At 26.1% G+C, this 19,082-nt stretch overlaps 1 protein-coding gene across 1 annotated transcript; it reads left to right on the forward strand.

Moving 5' to 3' along the window:
• The first annotated feature begins 7,147 nt into the window (after nucleotides 1-7,147).
• On the forward strand, nucleotides 7,148-10,346 carry LOC137823348 (cruciferin (DUF506)). The gene is made up of 3 exons (XM_068628445.1): nucleotides 7,148-7,762; nucleotides 8,991-9,207; nucleotides 9,445-10,346. Exons 1-3 carry the CDS (start codon nucleotides 7,535-7,537, stop codon nucleotides 9,933-9,935), a joined length of 936 nt encoding a protein of 311 aa, XP_068484546.1. The 5' UTR covers nucleotides 7,148-7,534; the 3' UTR covers nucleotides 9,936-10,346.
• Nucleotides 10,347-19,082: the final 8,736 nt, after the last annotated feature.

Genomic DNA, 19,082 nt, shown 5'->3' on the forward strand with positions numbered 1-19,082 from the left:
TTGTGTGATTTGGTATGTGGACTTTTACACCATCTCTTATGGGCTTGGGCTGAGAGAGTAAAGCGACGCCGTATCTGCAAATAATTGAGTTACCAACTAGTTTCAACATTTTTACTATTTTCCTACTCTTTCTCCTATTGTTTTAATAAAAAAATATTTTATCCATTCTTAATTCAAAATAAAAAAAATCTTAAAGTGAGCCTCTATGTTGAAACTTGCTGCTATTCGTATATTATAAATTGAAATACACACAAATTAGACTGTAAGATTCCCTTAATCGCTCAATTAAATAAAATTCAATGCATAAACTAAAATAATAGTTTCTATGTAATCAAAGCCTTTTACATCTCGGATAAATTTATATTTACTATTTTATACTTTGTAAAACAAATTAATTTTTTTTTAAAATTGATTTGTTCACTTGCCTCTTTATATATACACTACAAGAAAATCATAAAATAGAAACCAATATTTAGAGACAAAAATAATTTGTTGCAATAGTAACTAAATTAGAGACCATTTTAGAAACTAAAAGAAATTTTGGTTTCTAGATTAGTTTATATTATTGTTAAATAGTTTCTAAATTGGTATCTAATTAACAACCAAGATTTTAGAAACCAAATTTAAAAACTAAATAATGGATAGTTAAAAATTTGGTTGCTAATGAGATATCAATTTAAAAACTATTTAACAATAATAGAAACTAATTTAAAAACTAATTTTTTATTTAGTTTCTAAAATATTCCTAATTTAGTTAATTACATTCTAAAAACTGGTTTTTATTTCATGATTTTCTTGTAGTGATAATTAAAAATTTATTTATTTTTTCTACGCCATCATTTATTTATTTGGTCATGTAGAGTCTATATTTGGAAAAAAAAAACATTTTTTTAATGATCAGTTGTGACCTGAAGCAAATGATAATGTTATTTTGATCATTATACAGTGAAGAACAACACTGTGATATAACAGAATATAATTTTAAAAGCCAATTCATATTTATAACCATTAAATTAAACTAATAAATATCAAAGAATTTTGATCATAAATAAAGAAGCCAAGATCAAGAATCTATTAACAAGACTATCATATATAATAATTAAAGTATGGAGTTGAAATGTGGAATGCTATAGCTTTCACATTGAATATTTGATTTCTTCAATCATGCATGCTGTCATGAATCTATGATAGCAAGTGTTTGTTTTAACTTATAATAATAATTTCTGATTATCTGTCTGACATTTGACATAACATGCTTATGCCCTTGCTACAGTGTTACATCAAAACATACTTTATTCTTAAGCCCATGCTAATTATTTTGTTAATCATATTATACTAATGGCTTGTGTTTGTTACAACAAACTCATATGTAGAAAGTGAGAGAAAACTTTTGTTTATTTCACAAGCCACAACAAGACAACTTACTTAGCACAGTGATGTTTGAAAGAACCAATGTCATCATCATGAACGTTGATGTCAAGAATGGGTTTGGGGTTAATTTTTGTTAACAAAACTAATGCATAAACACTGTGATAAGTTTTTTATTTTTCAGAGAATAAATAAAATAAAATGAAACATTTTAGTGTCCTAATTCTTATACAGGAAAATTGAAACCAAACTTTTTAACACCTGGAGATCCAGAAGACTCTACAAAATATCAACGATAGTGACATAGATATGATAAGATTGATATATGCATGATCACGTCATAATACAATTACATTATCCCTACAAATGAGACACGTTCTCACAAAAGAAGACAAAATAAATATCACCCTACACTCTTCTCCAACACCTAAACGGAATCTTTGTGCAAACACAAATGAGTCAAACACTTAAGAACCATAAATATCAAACCAAACCTGTAAGAAAACTACGGAAACCAAAAACCTACAATGAAACACACCAAAAATTTCAAACCTGATCAAAACGTTAAACATAAATCACCCAAAATCAATTTCTGAAATACCTCATACAACATAAAATTCTAAACACCAAACCGAATAAGAGAAATCATTATGTTGAAGAAGTCTTTAATTTATTGATTGAGTAAAAAATGAAAACATTAAAGTAACATGTTTGTTTAGAATATTATAGATTACAGATGTCACATCAATTATAAATTAAAATATTTCATAGTATATAAATAGAAAAAAACCTATTTTATAAACAATTATAAAATGTTAAATTTTCAGTGATTAGCTATTAAAAAATAGTGAAGTTGGAAATTAAGTGAATGTTAATATTGCATGGTAGTGTGAAGTTGTATTATCCAATGGTACATTGAGGCAACCCTATGTGAGTTTTGATTGGAAAAGAATCTGATGGAGGGAGAGTGTTGGTTTATTAGGTGTGAGGGCAGAAGTTGGAATCTTAAGAAGTGGTCCAAGTCCTTAACTTGGAGGACAAGTGTCCTTTGTTATATCCACAACAATCTGTCATGCATATAAATGCATAATCCAAATTTAGATAGTTGATGGGAGGGACAGTGAGGATGATACCAAGAAGATGCCTTGTGTCCCCATCCTATATGTATAGGGTAGGCCTTTATCTTCTTCATCACCAATAAATGATAAGCCAATCAAATGGTGGTGCCTAAACACATGTGCTGTCTTTATGCCCATTCTATGTCTCTTCTTTAAATCATTTCATAATCTCAACCCTATCATAATTCTTATTTTTCTTATACCAATATATTTATTTATTGGTACCAGTAGTTTCAGGTCATTTTATTTTATTGGGTATAAAGTGAAGACCAATTGAGTTGTGTTAAGTAGACAACATGTTTTAGCGAGTAAGCTTAATTATTGTGTCTCTTTATTATCTCTATTTATTTATCATTGTACTTGTAATTGGTGTGAAACAGGATATAATGAAAACCTAATAGTTGTTCATGTGGATGTAGGTTGCAGTTGGCGACTGAACCACGTGTTGTTTATTTTTCTGCAGTTGATTCGTGATTGTGCGTTGTTTTCGCGTGCGTTTTTCCATCACATTTCAAAGTCGATATCAAAGTCGAGACTAATGATAATTTATATACTTTCTTCTCTCTCAATTTATTGAAATATTTTTTAAAGACAAAATCATGATCAATCATCAACTTTCAAAACAAACAATACTTTAAATGCGATTATTAATCTAACAACACTATCTCTAGAACTTAAAATTAAAATGAATATTTTTTATTAATAAATAGAAGTAGTTACTTTAACCCATATAAAATAATATCCAATAAAAAAAACATAACCTATCAAAATCTATATATCACTATGTGAGTTTAGGTTAAGCTACTAATTACATGATCTTATCAGTCACATAACTATTTATATATTTATATATATATATATATATATATTAATTGTAGTTAGACATAGTATTTAGATAAGAAAAAGATGGATTCTACATTTTTTTAATATAGATTTTTTACATAAATCCGCGTCTTGTTTAAACAGGTTTTACCAGAATATTATTTGGGTATTATTTGCAATCCATCTTATTAAGTACAAAATATAATTTTCTTTACATTTAATAGTAGTACTTTGTTTAACGAATTTAATAAATTTATTTAATACATGTAAATGCCAATCGATTCTTATATAAAATATTATATGAATGAATTTTTACCGTGTGAGTTTATGTTTAAATACGCAGGTTTCTCTAGATACTTAACTCTAAATATAGTGATAAATAATGTTTATGATTAGATATATTTTTATAAATCATGCTATATATAGGTAAAATCGATGTATTACGTTTTGTTGATTTGTTGTGTAATTTTACAATTTTCATAAAAAATTACTAGTTGCAAACTTTTTCTTTAATTACAAAGCACGGATGTGATATTTGTGAGAAAAAAAATGATATAAATGAATCAAAATATTAATGCAACACACTGAATTTTGTTGTTATATTAATCCTTTTAAAACCCTTTTTGATATCTTAGTGTTTAAGGTTTATGAATGAATTCTTTATTACTAGTTTCGTTAATTTATCATGCACAATATTCTATCATTAAAACCCATTATTATTTGAATTTTTTTATAAATTTGAATTTTTTTTCCAAGATCTTTCCAGCCCACTATATTTTAAAAACTCTTAAATATAATTTTATTTCAATTAAAAGTAAACAAATAGAAACATTTTTTTTTGTCTTGAAAAATAATAAAATATTTTTAGTGTCATTCTTATTCACATTATTTACTTTCACAAGTCTCAAACTCAATTAAAAAATATTGGATTTTATAGTACTACTCATACTAATAAAACAAATATGACTATGAATAATTTTTTTTAGTGGAAGTGATAAACTAAAATCTTTTAAGTTCTCAATTATGACAAAGAATAATGGAATGATGATTTTATTTGAAGAGTTTTAATTGTTGCTTTGCATGTACTCTTGTCTTCACTAAATTCCAACCATAAACTTTACTTCATCCTCTCATATATCCCATTTCATGCATCAATTATTCTTCATTTCTCACTCTTAATGTCAAATTTTAATTCTTGTTACTTCTTTTTTTACTTCAATTTCATCCTTCAAAATTTTAATTATTGTAACATGTTTTTCTATTTTTGTATACATTTTATATTTTATTTAAACAATTAAATTTGACTAGGGATTAAAGGTTAAAAATAATTTAGAATGATATTAAAGAAATTATAATATCAATTTTTTTTATAAAAAAAAAAAACTTCATTGAAATATTCGTAAAGCAGGTTCTGATAAATTTATATAAAAGTCGTTAAAAATAAAAATTATACAATATTAACTATGATAAATAGATGAAAATTATATATAAAAAAGAAAAGAAAGAGAACAATTATAATTAATATATACCGAAAAGGAAAGTTGTGTTTTTTTTTCAGAATACTTAACATAATTTAAATAACTATTTAAACTTTTCATTACTTCAAATAGTTGTAGTTATTTAGGATTTAGATATCAGTCATTAAATAATAGATAAAAAATAATTAGTCATCATATTAATTAAATTATATATTATTTTAAAAAATAAAAAGAAATATCTAAAATAACTTTTAATGTTAATAATAATTTCTAAATTGTTAAATAATTGTTAAATATCTTTAAAAAACACATAATCAGTTTGTTTAAGAAAAAGTAAGTAATAGGAATTGTCAAGGAGAACATTGATAATAACAGTGACATTTATAAACACTTCATACTAATCTTCCATAGGAAGATTGGAGTTTGGCAAGAAGTGTAAGATAAGATTATAAAAATAGGCAAATAAAAAAAATACAAAAATTGATATGTTTTTAGTGAAAGTTGTCAATATATATACAATATTAATTAAATTCATTAATCAGGCACTTAATTTGTTTTAATTAAAGTTGTTATTCAGGTTGACAATTTCAGTTTTTAAAAAATATAACTTTAGTGAATTTCTTTTCATCTACAAATAATAATTAATATTTTTTAAAATAAAATAAGAATATGCATGTAATTTCCTTTTAATGACTCATATTCAATAATTTAATTTATATTTTAATATAATTATTTTAGCATAAATACATGTATATTATTATTTTTTATATATTATATAATCTCTATAATCTATACTTTCATTCACATTCATATTATATAATTTAAAAATTTACACCTAAACCATATCCATTTATTTAAAATTGTATTAATCCTAAAATGTAATTCACAAACATAATCTAAATTTTTAAAAACAACCAAAATATTTTATACTGTAACAATATTTAAAAATAGTCATTATTCTTCCTCTAACTACATCGTTTTCAAACCCTTTGGAAGGATGACAACAAAACCTCTTATATATTAGATTTGAGAGTAAAATATAAGAAGTAATAAATAGGAAAAAGTGACATGAAATTTATGAATTAAGTGGTAGTTAGATTGAAATAGTTGCAACTAGTGTGAAAGATCAACATACACAATTTTGTCATGATGAAAGTATATATTGAATATTCTTAAACATAAATAAATATAATATAAGGGACTAGTGTGTCATATTTATTTGTGTTTTTTTCTCTAATAATACTTTTTGAGTATTTCTTCCTACACCCTACAATCTTCTTCTTTGCACCCTTATATTCTTTGAAATGCCAAATTATATTTTGGGTGATTCTGGAATAGAAGTTTCTTAAGTAAAAAGTGTTTCTGGAATAAAGGTTCCATTTTCATAATGAAAAATCAAGAGAGAAAAACCATTTCAGAATACCAAAACACATTTTTTTTTTATTTTTACAATGATAAATTTGAAATTCATAAAATATGGTCCGAAAAATATATTCTATAAATATTTCGAAAAAAAAGTAGTTTGGAAGTCATCTTTAAAAAGAAATAAAATGATATTTTTTTGAAAATAATGGAATGCAGAAAGCCATTTGTTAGAAGTATGACGAGAAACGTATATATATTTTTTTATGTGTTGTTACTTGAAAAAGTCTAATTGAGATATTAAGTTTGATAATGATGTATGAAATCATAACTTTTATAATAAATAAAATAAATAAATTTAACAATGCATGGTTGGCATAACAGATCTACTATCCTAAACTATATATAAAACATTTACGTGTTTTTTCACACGATTTTGTAATTAAACACATTCCTCTTTTATTTTTTATAATTGACAAAGTCAATCTTTGAGGGTTGAACAAAAACGATGACTTTTACTTTTACAACCAAAAAAACATTGTATACTTTAGTCGCGTAGGTTGTCCTCTAATATAATTTATGTATCATACACTAAATCAAATAATTAAAAACCATCAAAACTAAAATTATTATTTTAGACTTATAATAAAATTGAATGATTATAACTATATGGATCCAAATTAATCCAAAAGTATAATTAAACAAACTACATTTAATTTATACATGATATCAATATATCAGCATAAAAAATAGTTATTTTTATGAGAAGAAATGAAGTAATTATTTGATTACATTATCTCATTATCCATAAGTGAGTTCATTAAAAATATTTTATTTTCACATATTAAATATTAAGAAGTGATCAATTTGGTGTATTAAATTTTGTGACGTGGGAGAAAGAATAAGGGTAACCTCCTTCCCCAAGGCACAGAAAAGGGCAAAATGGTCATTCCACGTCAGCTTCGCCTTTTATATTGTCTTCGTTCTTCCCGACGAACTCGCCTTCCAATCTTTTGGGTTTTCATTTGCAAAGGAAGAATCTTCCTTTGCCATTCGACTTTCTTCATCCCTTCAGATCGAAAGGCCAATTTCTTTTTTTTTTCTCTATTTATTTATATTTTTTCCATTCCAATTCTTCAAAATTCTGGCAAGCGTTAAAACACGGAAACAGAGCATTTAATTGAGAATTTTTTTGATCAGAGGAAAAAAAAACGTAAAAGAATCGAAATTTTGATCCGTTTTAGCGAATTGGACGTGGTGTTCAATTGGGTTGTGGAATTTCAGGCGCAGGAATCTGTTCTCGTACGGCGAATTTTGATTGATTCTGTTCTGTGGTTGTGGGTCGGTGGTGATTGTGTATCGTTACGACGTCGCTGACATCGGAGGATGGACTGTAGGGTTTGTATGGCCCCCGACTCCGATTTGTGGGCCAGAGTTGGCGGTGCCGGAGGCGACAACCAGATTGACGGTGGTTTCAGCCACGAGAGTGAGCACGATTTAGCGCTTATGGTTAGCGATTTTTTAGAGAATGGAAGTAGTGGCGCTGAGTCTTGGTGTAGCAGTGACAGCGAATCAGGTCTCTCTGATTTCGCACAACTTGCAGAAAGGATTCAGGTAATTCGGCAATTTTTTGTTGGGGACAGTAATTAAAATCAAAATTACAGTTATGTTTGGAGTAAATTTGTGTGTAATTCTATTTCTTTTCTTAGTCCATGTTAGTTTTCTTAGCAAATTTCAAATTCCTTATCAATAATCTCTTTTTTTTTTTACTTTGATTGGAGATTGGTGCATGCTTTAGTATGACTCATATAAATGTTTTCTCCTTGATTTTGGTTTTAGTAGTTTTTTCATACATGATATAAATAGCTGAATTAAACACTAATTTAATACGTATGATCTAATGATAATTAATCATTAGGGCCATAGGTCACTTACACAGGTTCTTTCAGAGCTTTATAAGAACATTTAAGTGATGTCATGTCATACGTACACAATATGACACAAGTATTCATTTCTAATGTGCCTTGAAAAGTGTGAACCAGCTTAAGCAAACACATCCTAAAGTACTATGGCTTTAGTTTGGACATGCATTTCAAATCTCTGATTTTCATTTAGTTTTGGGTTTTTGATTGAGAAATTGCCACGTGTAGGATCTTATTTTCCATGGGCAGGGTTGGTGGCAGTTTCTAGTCCTTTTTCAATAACTTCAAACTCCAGCATTGCCACATTGGATTTTTATAGGGAAACAGAATAAAGAAAAAACAGAAAATAGATACAAAAAGAAACAGAATTGCTTTTTTTTTATAGTTTACTGTACAAGTGAATGCTTTCCTACCAATTATGTACTTTGGATAAAAGATATGGTTGAAAAAGTGACATTTTATGTACCTGGAAATAATATTTCGAGGTATCTCATGTTTTCAGTGTATTTATGGTGTGTTTGTTTAAGAAGATGAGAGAGGATGGAATTAATATAAGTTGTTTGTGGGTGAGAAAGAAAGGATAAATAATTCTAGAAATGGTGAGATCCACTGCACTAATTCTTACTCTCTTTTTTCTTTATCTCTTTTCATAACATCTTTAACTTTTACTTTATTTTTCACATCCAGTTATTCAATTTATTTTCATCCTACTTATTCTTAGTTATCATGGCATGGGTATTAGTGTGTATGAAGTTGCATAGCCTATTATTATCTTAGGGGATAGTCTCTGCTAAATCTATTTTACACATTGAGTCTATACATATGGATGATATGCAGAACCTATTACCTATGTTCTCCCCTTTTAAAATCAACAGACATTCTAACAACTTCCCTGACTATTTTTTATGTCTATGAAACAGATCTGTAAGCTATCGGTGGCCCAACATGAGAGTGAGTTGCTTTCAGTTGTACATTCCTTCATACGGTCAATGAATGAGACCAACCTTAAAGTTATGAATTCTGGTCCATGTTATGCTAGCTGTATCAGGTTTTATCTGGTGAGCTTGATGAGACTTTCTGGTTATGATGCTGGAGTTTGTGCATCTAAATGGCCGGGTAGTGGCAAAGTCCCTGGAGGTATACCATAGTTTGTATGTGTGTGTATATTACTTCTCCAAAATTACAATTCTACTTTTGCTTCATGTCTATCCATCACTAAGCTGCTACCATTTGTTTGCTTGGGGTGGTAAATATGAAACTACATGTACTGTTTGCATCAAGCTTTTTTTACCATGTTAAGTAATGTTAGGGTGGTAAAATGGCATATGCTTGAATTTCAGCTGAGATTGTTTGTTGAAACTTGTTGTGGCACAGGTGATCATGAATACATTGATGTTGTGGTTGACAACAATTCAGGAAGCCAAGAACGATTGATTGTTGATATTGATTTCAGAAGCCACTTTGAAATAGCTAGAGCTGTTGATTCATATGATAGGATACTGCATTCACTTCCTGTTGTCTATGTGGGTTCCTATGCAAGGCTGAAACAGTTTCTTGGAATAATGGAGGAAGCCACAAGATCTTCTTTGAAACAGAACTCTATGCCACTTCCTCCATGGAGATCTTTGGCATACTTGCAAGCCAAATGGCAGTCACCATGCGAAAGATACATGCATTCTGAAGGCAGTAACATTGGCCATGGCAATTGCTTTGATCACAAGCAATGCCGTGGACATCTGAAGAGATTGAAATCTTGTCTGCAATCAGGAATGGAAATAGAGAGAATGTTGAAGCCTAGAAATGGTGAAAGTAACTGGAGGATGAAACCTGAGAGATGGAGACACGCCATGTTCAGGCCTATTTGACATGTACAGGTTTTGGCTTTGAAATTGTGAAGAGACTGAAAGAAAATTATACAAAATTTTGCGGCTATTTTCCTTGCTCAATGAAGTCTTCATCTTTTGCTACCTAATAAGTCTGATCAACAAATAACAAAGAACAAAGAACAGGTTCATATAGGGAGCAGTTACAGACAACAATAAGCCATTTCACAATGCAATGGTTTCTCTGTTACTTGTCCATGTTTGAAGTGTCTGCAATTTTTCAAAGTCAAAGTTTTGGTTGGTGCCCAGTGACAATGGCCAAGAACTGGCTACCCATTGTGTCTCATAATTCTTCCTTGCCTCGTTTATTTGTTGGGTCTGGGAATTTTTGGTATCATACGTTCTTTTCCTATCTTTCATTCAATATAAATATATATAGTATCATTATGATTATTTTGTAGTGATAAACAATAATAGCCAAATTCTTAGTGCACTTACAAATTGTGACCTGCACCACTGATACATCTTGAAAATTTCAAAATTGTTCTTCATTCTGGAATTAAAAAACCCAGAATTATAAAAATGCATTATGAAAACGTAAATTTGGAATAGATTTTTTATTCTGCAAATGAAATTGAAATAGATTTTTTATTCTGAAAATGAAATTATGAAACAGAATTGAAAAATTAAAATTTCATTCCGGACGAAAAAAGTAATTCTGGAATAAAAAAATATGTTATAGAAAAAATAATTAGAAGAAAACAAAATTTAGAAATATATTTTGAAAATCAGAAAAGTGATTCCAGAATTTTGAAGTGTACTCCTTTTATTTATTTTATTTAAAAGTATTTTTTTCATTTCACATTAAAATCTGGTATAGGTTCAAATTTAGCAAGTTTTGGATCTAGGTCTAGTAAGATTTCACTTAAAGCACATTTTCATAAAATAAAATTGATATATTTTTTTTTATCTTAAATAAGAATTTTAGGACATAAAAATAAAATAAAAATCTATATCTTAAAACAAACTTACTCCTAAAAAGTGTAAAAATATATTATTAAAGTGAAGGTTTTATAAAATTCTTTATTAGATTAATAGGCTAAAGTGATGTGGTATAATGAAATTAAATAAAGATTTCATGCAATAATTATTGCAATGGAGATGGGGAAACAGTGCACTAGATATAATTATTGTTTTTAATAATGATTTAACTTGCAATAAAAAGCAACACAACTATGAAACTTGTCACACGTGCGCTAACTTTTGAACTTATGTGCTTGAAAGCTTCTCTACGAGTATTCATTTATCTTGTTCCTTTCAATCGCTTTAGGAATGAACAATAAACTAATTTTTCGATAAGATAAAAGTAGTTTATCTACAAGTTAAAAATTAAAATTTGAAGAAATAATAGGAGATAATTTTACTAATTAGTTAATCTATATTTTTATTTTAATGAAACTAATTTCGTTTATCTTTGGTTTTGTTATAAAAGTTTACGAAGTAGTTTCCAAAAACACTCACGTGCTTAATAAGATTTGAGTTGAAAGACAATAATTGGGCTACCAATCCCTGTGATAGTCCTTTAAAGAGGTATTTCTTTCTGTACCCATCAAAGTTTTTCCTGCACCCATCAATATTCAAAAATATTTTTTTTTTTAAAATGACTTTTGGATTAGCTTTTTTGGAATTTTTCTGGATACTTCTTTTCAGAATTTATAAGTGTATTTCGAAAAACATTTTCTGAAATTTCTTGAAAGCACTTTTCGAAAATAATTTCTGGATAAGATTTCCTAAACATGTATAATATGTTCCAAAATATGTTTTTTTTAAAATAAATTTTCAAGAACGAATTATGAAAAAAACTTGTTGGAAAGAGATCGAATTAAATGAGATATTTTAGTCATTTTACTTATTTGATGGGATGCAGAAAAACTTTGATGGTGCAGGAATAAACACCCTTTAAATATTCAACTAATGTTTTTTCTTCTTCTATACTCATAATTTTTAAATGCACCATATAATTTTTAAAATGACTATTTTATATTTTATAAATGTGATTCTCAGATTATTATTTTTAGAAAATTTCCAAAACTTTTGGAATATGATTTTTGGAACAAAATTTTCATAACATGATTTTTAGAATAAACTTTCTAAAATATATAAAATGTATTTTGAAACAAACTTTTCAGAATATGAGATACTTTTTGCAAAAAAAAAAATTTCCAAATATATATAAAATGCATTCTTAAATAAACTTTTCATAATAAAATTTCCAAAACAATTTTTTTAAACATATATGATACAACGAGGAAGGATATTTTAGTCTTTTTCATTTGTAATGTGGGGGTGCAAAAATAAAAGGCCTTCAAGTAACGTGACTGTAATTATTAATAAACCAATATTTGAGTCATAATCTCATCATTGAAGAATCGTTCTTTCAAAACAAATAAATTATTTAGAAGTACTATTCAATAAAATTTATAAATCACAACAAAACTTTCTTATTTCAAAAATATGAAAATTGTATTTTTAAAAGAGATAAAACTTTCATTTCAAAAAGAAGTTTTGAATCAACTGATATAATAATAGATTATTATTGAAAATAATCAATCAATTTGTTCGTTCATTAATATAAATAACACTTCAAAACAGTTTTAATTAATTATATTTTAACTTAATTAATTATATTTGAAAGGATGAGTTTTTCCAAAAATATGATATAATTAATTATTTATTATTCATTATTAATTATCTATAGAAAGAAAAATTTATATTTAAGCGACATAAATTATTCATCATTCATAATCAACTATTTATTATTTATAATTAATTATCTTTAAAAAATATGCATTTATATTTAATTGATATAATTGATTATTTTTGAAACGGGATAAAATTCAAATTTCGTTTAATTTGAGATAATCATCAATTATTATGTTCAGAATGATAAAAAAATAATTTTTAAATATAAAAATACTTTATATTACTTTTAAAAATTATTCATATTTTACATTTTAATCATATTATGATAATGAAAAAAAACATAATCAATATAAGATGTAATCATCACCAAATCAAGACATCATGTTTCATACATTTTGCTAAAAATCGTTTAAAAAACAATTTATTAATATGTATAGATAAAATATATAACTTCTTGTAAAATAGTTATTATATATATATATTAATATTAAACTTGCAAATTTTATTAAATAACAAACAACGTTTTTAGAATATGTGAAAGAGTGTATAATTATTATTTTCTTATTTGAATTACACTTGAAGTAGAGATGAAAGATATAAGAAGAAAAGAAATAAAAATGATAGAGTTGAGAGAAATGAATATAAATATAAAAATCCAAGAGAAGTGAAGTAATTTTCTTTACTTAATTAAATAATTGAAGGAGAGAACGAAAATATATAAATGAAGAGTATAACAAATATTTTATATTTAAAAAATTAAGTTTAACTCAGTTTTTCTTATTTTTCTCAAACAATAAGATGCTAATGTTTTTATTTTCTTTCTTTCTTTTGCATTCATTTATTTTATTTCTATATAAATTCTTTAAGAAATAAACTCTTTATTTATTTTTTCAATAGTTCATCATTTAATATTTTTTTGCTTTAACATTAACTTACAATTACCAAGACTCTCCTTATCTCCACCTGACTTGATTAATTTATTTTTAAATGTTGAAGTTATAACGCAAATTATTAATAATTTAAAATGTTCTCAGTAATAAAAAGAAATTAAACTCATTATCATCTAACGTTATCTATGATACTTTTTATTTTTTAAAAATATATTAAAGTAAAACGTTTTAACAAATACAAAATATTTAAATTTCTTCTAACTTTTAACTTTTATTCCAGTCACAAGACATTTCATACTTTTCGGTTATATTATTCAACTTTTTTTTAATCAATTAGAGTTAGTGTATTTTGATAAGAGTTTTTAATTTATTGTCTCATTTGTTATTAAAAATTATGTGAATTTTTATAAATATTTAATCTCACATAAATTTAAAATCTTAATATAAAAATAATAAGTGAAATATCTCACATCGATAAAAACAAAAATTTTATTAATATATATATATAAAAGTACAAGTATAACAGTCAATTTTATAAAATTAAATTAAATTAAATTTAAAATTTATTTTTTAAGAAATTTATCCATGTTCATAAAAGAATAATGGAAAACACAGTGTGAGAATTTATGATTTTTTTTAATAACGTTTGTTTATATTATAGTAGTAAACTTTTTTTTAAGTGATAAATGAATAAAACTGATGTTAATTATTATTTATTTATTTTTAGATATCTTTATTATTTATTTATTAGATAAGTGAACTACTGTCAAGATATTATTATTTATTTATATTTAGATGTTATTATTATTTATTTATTTTTAGTGTGAAGTGTAACTGCAAGTCTTGAGTTTCTTTTAATAACTTTGTTCTGTGTTTAGTTACTGTTAACTTCCGTTGCAAACTTTCTCAAATTTTTCTCCCCAACTTAGGCATGTATTTATAAATGATGGAAAAATAATCAAAAGAACAAAACAGAGACTTTTAATGCGTTTCAAACGCACCTTTAACTCATGTCGGTTCAATTTTCAGTTACCACTTCAAACTTTTTTTTTCCTTTCTTCTACTTTTCTTTATTCTTTATCTCTTCTTCTTTCAATGTCTCTATTTCTAAATATAATTTTATTCAAGTTCAAACATTTAGTCTATGTATATACCCAGACTTACCTAATAATATGTTTAATTAAAATTTAACTTTCATTGGGTAAACATTGTATATATAATTTGTTACTAAATCTTGTGTTTTTAATTTAGTGTATAAGGGTTTATTAGAAATAAATAGAAACTGATTTTAGAGACAAAAAATAATTAGTTGTTATAATGACTAAATTAGAAACCATTTTAGAGACTAAAAAAATTATTGATTTTTAAATTAATTTCTAAATTAATTTCTATTATTAATAAATAGTTTTTAAATTTATATATAATTATCTATCAAATTTTTTTTTTACATGTGTATATATAATTGATCACTATTTCCAATTACCGAACACATATAAGAATAATAATATTAGCACTTTTTAGTAAGATAACTTGTATAAACAATAAAAGTTTAAAATTAAAAGCATATGTAGGCTTGAGTGGGAAAATAATTAACTGCTTTGGAATAAATAATGGAGGAGAATATAGAGATAACGAATTTTTAACATTTTGAAAGAAAAAAAAATGTATTATAAGATAATTTTTGTTCAACACACTTCAATAGAAAGATATCATAGAGTAGATGAAGAAAACTCTCCTAGATAGAAATAAGGATTATGTTGAGAACAACGAGTGATAAGTATTTATGAGTATAAACAATTAAAATAATTTATTATATGATAAATTGATTACCATAATAAGGATTAATTTAAAGACAACGTTGAAAATATATAAAGATAAATGAATTGATTTATTACATGTTTGGTTCTCATATATATATATGATTTTCGACTATCAATAAAGAACTAAGTTAGAACTAAAATCTAGTAAGTGTATATTATTGAACTATGTTGACAATGTGAAGAGATATCACTTGTAGACACACTTCCCACAAGGTTTTTAGCATGAATGTACTTGCAGAAAATGAGCTACAATATGAGCAAAAAAAATTACATTACAAAGAAAATTGTCATAGTGCAAAAAGAGAGAAGAAGAAGCCTTCAAATGATACTCTTTTTAGTCAAAACATGACCACAAGGAACAAAATGCCAAATGAAATTAGTAACAACATATTTGACGATTAACAAAAGATAAATTTAATCCATTTTAAAACTTGCAATATGTTATCACAAGCCATTATATGATATATATATATATTGTATTTTGAATAAAGAAGAAAACCCTTTAAAGTTTCAAGAAGATGTGAGTGGTTCAAATGTTTTCTTGTACAAGCAAAAAGAAACGAAGGTTCTTCATATAAACAAGACATGAAAATTTGTAAAACTTTCAAAAGGTTGAAAAACAATTGGTTATAAATGAGTCTATAAGATCAAGGAAAATTATCAAATATACACTTGGAAAAGAGACATTAATTTCAATGAGATATTCTCACAAGTTGTTAGATTGACCATAATTAGAGTAATTTGGTTATGTGTATTGCAATTGAACATATTGAGTTTAAATAATTGTACATGCTACAATAATTCATTCATTATTAGTCTTGATTGAACATACCGAGTTTAAATAATTGTACATGCTACAATAAATTTGATGAAAATAATTCAAGAATTAAAGACACACTTAGTTATGGAGCTTGATATAATCAACAAAATAATTATCCAAATGTGTAATTACATTTAAAGATTAATGGAAGAAAGAACTTGAATACAAGCCTGAGATAATTATTATTATATTTTATGACAATATGTTTTGCATATTACAGAGAAATTTGTCTTTCAAGACAAAACAAATAAGTATATACAAAAGATTCATATTGATAAAAACTTAGTCAATACTAACAACAAATTTATATTGGATTGATTCTAATATGTCCTATTAGAAAAATAAACAATATAAAAATAAAGAATAAAACATGACAAACTTTTAATTTAATTTAAATCTTGAAGTGAAAGAATATAACTAGAAAAGTCCCACATTAGTTAAACTTTACTCTAATGCTTACTCTTCTTATTATAAAAAAGTTACAATATTTTTTTAATAAAATACACGGTCTAAAATAACCCATTTTTCTTTTATAACGTAATTGTATTTTCTTACTTTTTAATAAAAAGGATATCATTACTTTTTTCTTTAAGTTTAGAAAAATAGAGGAATTATATTTTTTTTCTACATTATCATTAATTCTTTTATTCTTTTTGCTTTTTAATTTTAGTAGTGAATTATTATGTTATTTTAGTTTTAACAAAATAATTCTTAAACCATTATCATTATAATGATCTTATTATATCTTAAAATGACAAATACAATTAAATGAAAAGCTTGATTCAAAATGTCCATTAAAAGAAGTGTAGCTGAATTAAATGCAATTAAAAGAAAGGTTCGTAAACCAATATAGTTAAAGCTTTGTTTATATAAAAATATAGATGTAATAGTAAATGTAAATTATTATAAGTTTAAATTAGTGTGATGGATTTGGAAGTAGGTCAGATCTCTTCAATCTAAATCAGTGTGATGGGATCATAAGTTCATAAGTTTGTAAGTATGTTAGAAAAAAAAAATATAAACTATCATTAGTTCTAAATCAGTGTGTGAATTAGTAAATATGTCAAAAGATAATGTTGTAATAGGTTCGTAAATTTGTTAATACGTCAAAAAAGAATGTAAATTATCTTCAATATGATGGATTTGTAAGTACCTCAGAAGAGAATATAAATTATCACCAAGACTAAATCAATGTGATGAGTTTATAAGTTTATAAGAAGATTATCATCGACCTAAATTAGTGTGATGGATTTGTAAGTACGTAAGATAAATTGGTAAATCCTTAAGAAGAGAAGATACATGCAAGGAAAAGATACTTATAAACTGAGAGAGAAAATTAAAATCCAAAGGAATTGAGAAAATGACCATTAATTAAGATTCAAGAACAAAAGCAACAACAAAAGGAATTGAGAAAATGACCATTAATTAAGATTCAAGAACAAAAGCAACAACAAACGAAGACATTATTAAGTAATTAAAACTCTAAAGAGTCTCCAGCAGAATCTGACTTGCATAGTGCAACGCAAAGATCTGAAAAAAGAAGAAGAAGAATTTCGTCAATCCAAGATCATAAAGACTAAAGCTCGATCTACGTGCATGCAAAAAACCGTAAAAGAAACCTCTGAGATCTAAGTGTCAAGAACAACTATTCCCCAGAATCGCTCCAAAAACTCCAAAACCTTCTGCTGGCTTTCATAGAACGATCCATTTGGATCATAGTAGTACTGCATTCACAAATAAAATAATAAAATTTTCATTTCATCTCAGCTGTGTTAAAAATACAAATAAACAACAGAAAAATAATAAATGATATCACAAAAAGCAAATAAAGTAAAAAAAGAAAAGGTTTACCCTATAAATTCTTCCACTCTGAACTCGTCGTTCCTCCGCCACCCAACCTGGAAGAAGCCAGCCGTAGCCCGTCGAAGTGCAGTCGCGGTAGGTGACGGCGGTGCCGGTGTGAAGACGCTGCGAGTTCGAGCTTTGGATTTTGCTGATGGTGGCGTTGGTCATTGCTTCGATTTGCTCCAAGGATAGCTTCCCTGAGGAAGAAGAAGAAGAAGAAGTGCGGGTGGTTCTGGTGTTACCCTCCATTGTTGAGTTGAGAGAGAAAAAAGCTTACAGAGCGAATGAAGAAGAAGAAGAAGAGGAGAAAAATGCAAAGCAAATGCTGTTACTCGCTCTCTCACTCTGCACCCTTATTTAATTAAGAAGTGATTTTGTCCTTATGTGAAACAGTTCAGAACATTCACGCTTCTCTTCCATTTCTTGTAACATATGTTTCCACAAAACAAAATGAAAAAAATAAATATTAATTACGATCTCACCTTCACATTAAGTAACATAAAAAAGGAAAATATTTTATACAAAAAAGGTAAAAAAACTGTCTAATTTTAAGAAAAAAAGAAGACGTTGGAAAAGCATAACAACGCATTAGAAATGTGTAATGTGACTGTGTTATTTATGTTGTTCAAATTGAGAAAAAAAAATATGGAAAGAGAAAATTACAAATTTGATGTTTCTTTCCTTTTTTTTTTATTTGGTTGGATAAAATATATATATAAGAACAAATAAAATAATATTTTGATGTAATTTTTTATATGTGTCTAAATTGAACAAAGGTTAGATAATTAAAAAAATTGAAACATTATTCTCCCTTAATTATTCATGAGTGAATTAAGAGTTGTTTTTGTGGTTCCTTGTCTCTTTTTCTTAAGTTTTCTTTGTGTGTAATTCAAGTAGATGAATAGGTTTTTGTTTGGAAGTCCTTTACTAATTAATATTTTGTCATCCTGACATGAAACATAGCATTAAAAAACAAAAACATTTTGAGAGAGACTAAATCAAATTTATGGGAAGAAATATAAAAAATAAAAATATTTTCAAGAGTAGCTTAAACAACTACTATTTGAGAGTTTAAATAAAAAAATAAAAGATAAGAAGACAAATAAAAGAA

Source organism: Phaseolus vulgaris, chromosome 8 (genome assembly GCF_051622355.1).
Source record: "Phaseolus vulgaris cultivar YP4 chromosome 8, ASM5162235v1, whole genome shotgun sequence".
Taxonomy (NCBI): Eukaryota; Viridiplantae; Streptophyta; class Magnoliopsida; order Fabales; family Fabaceae; genus Phaseolus; species Phaseolus vulgaris.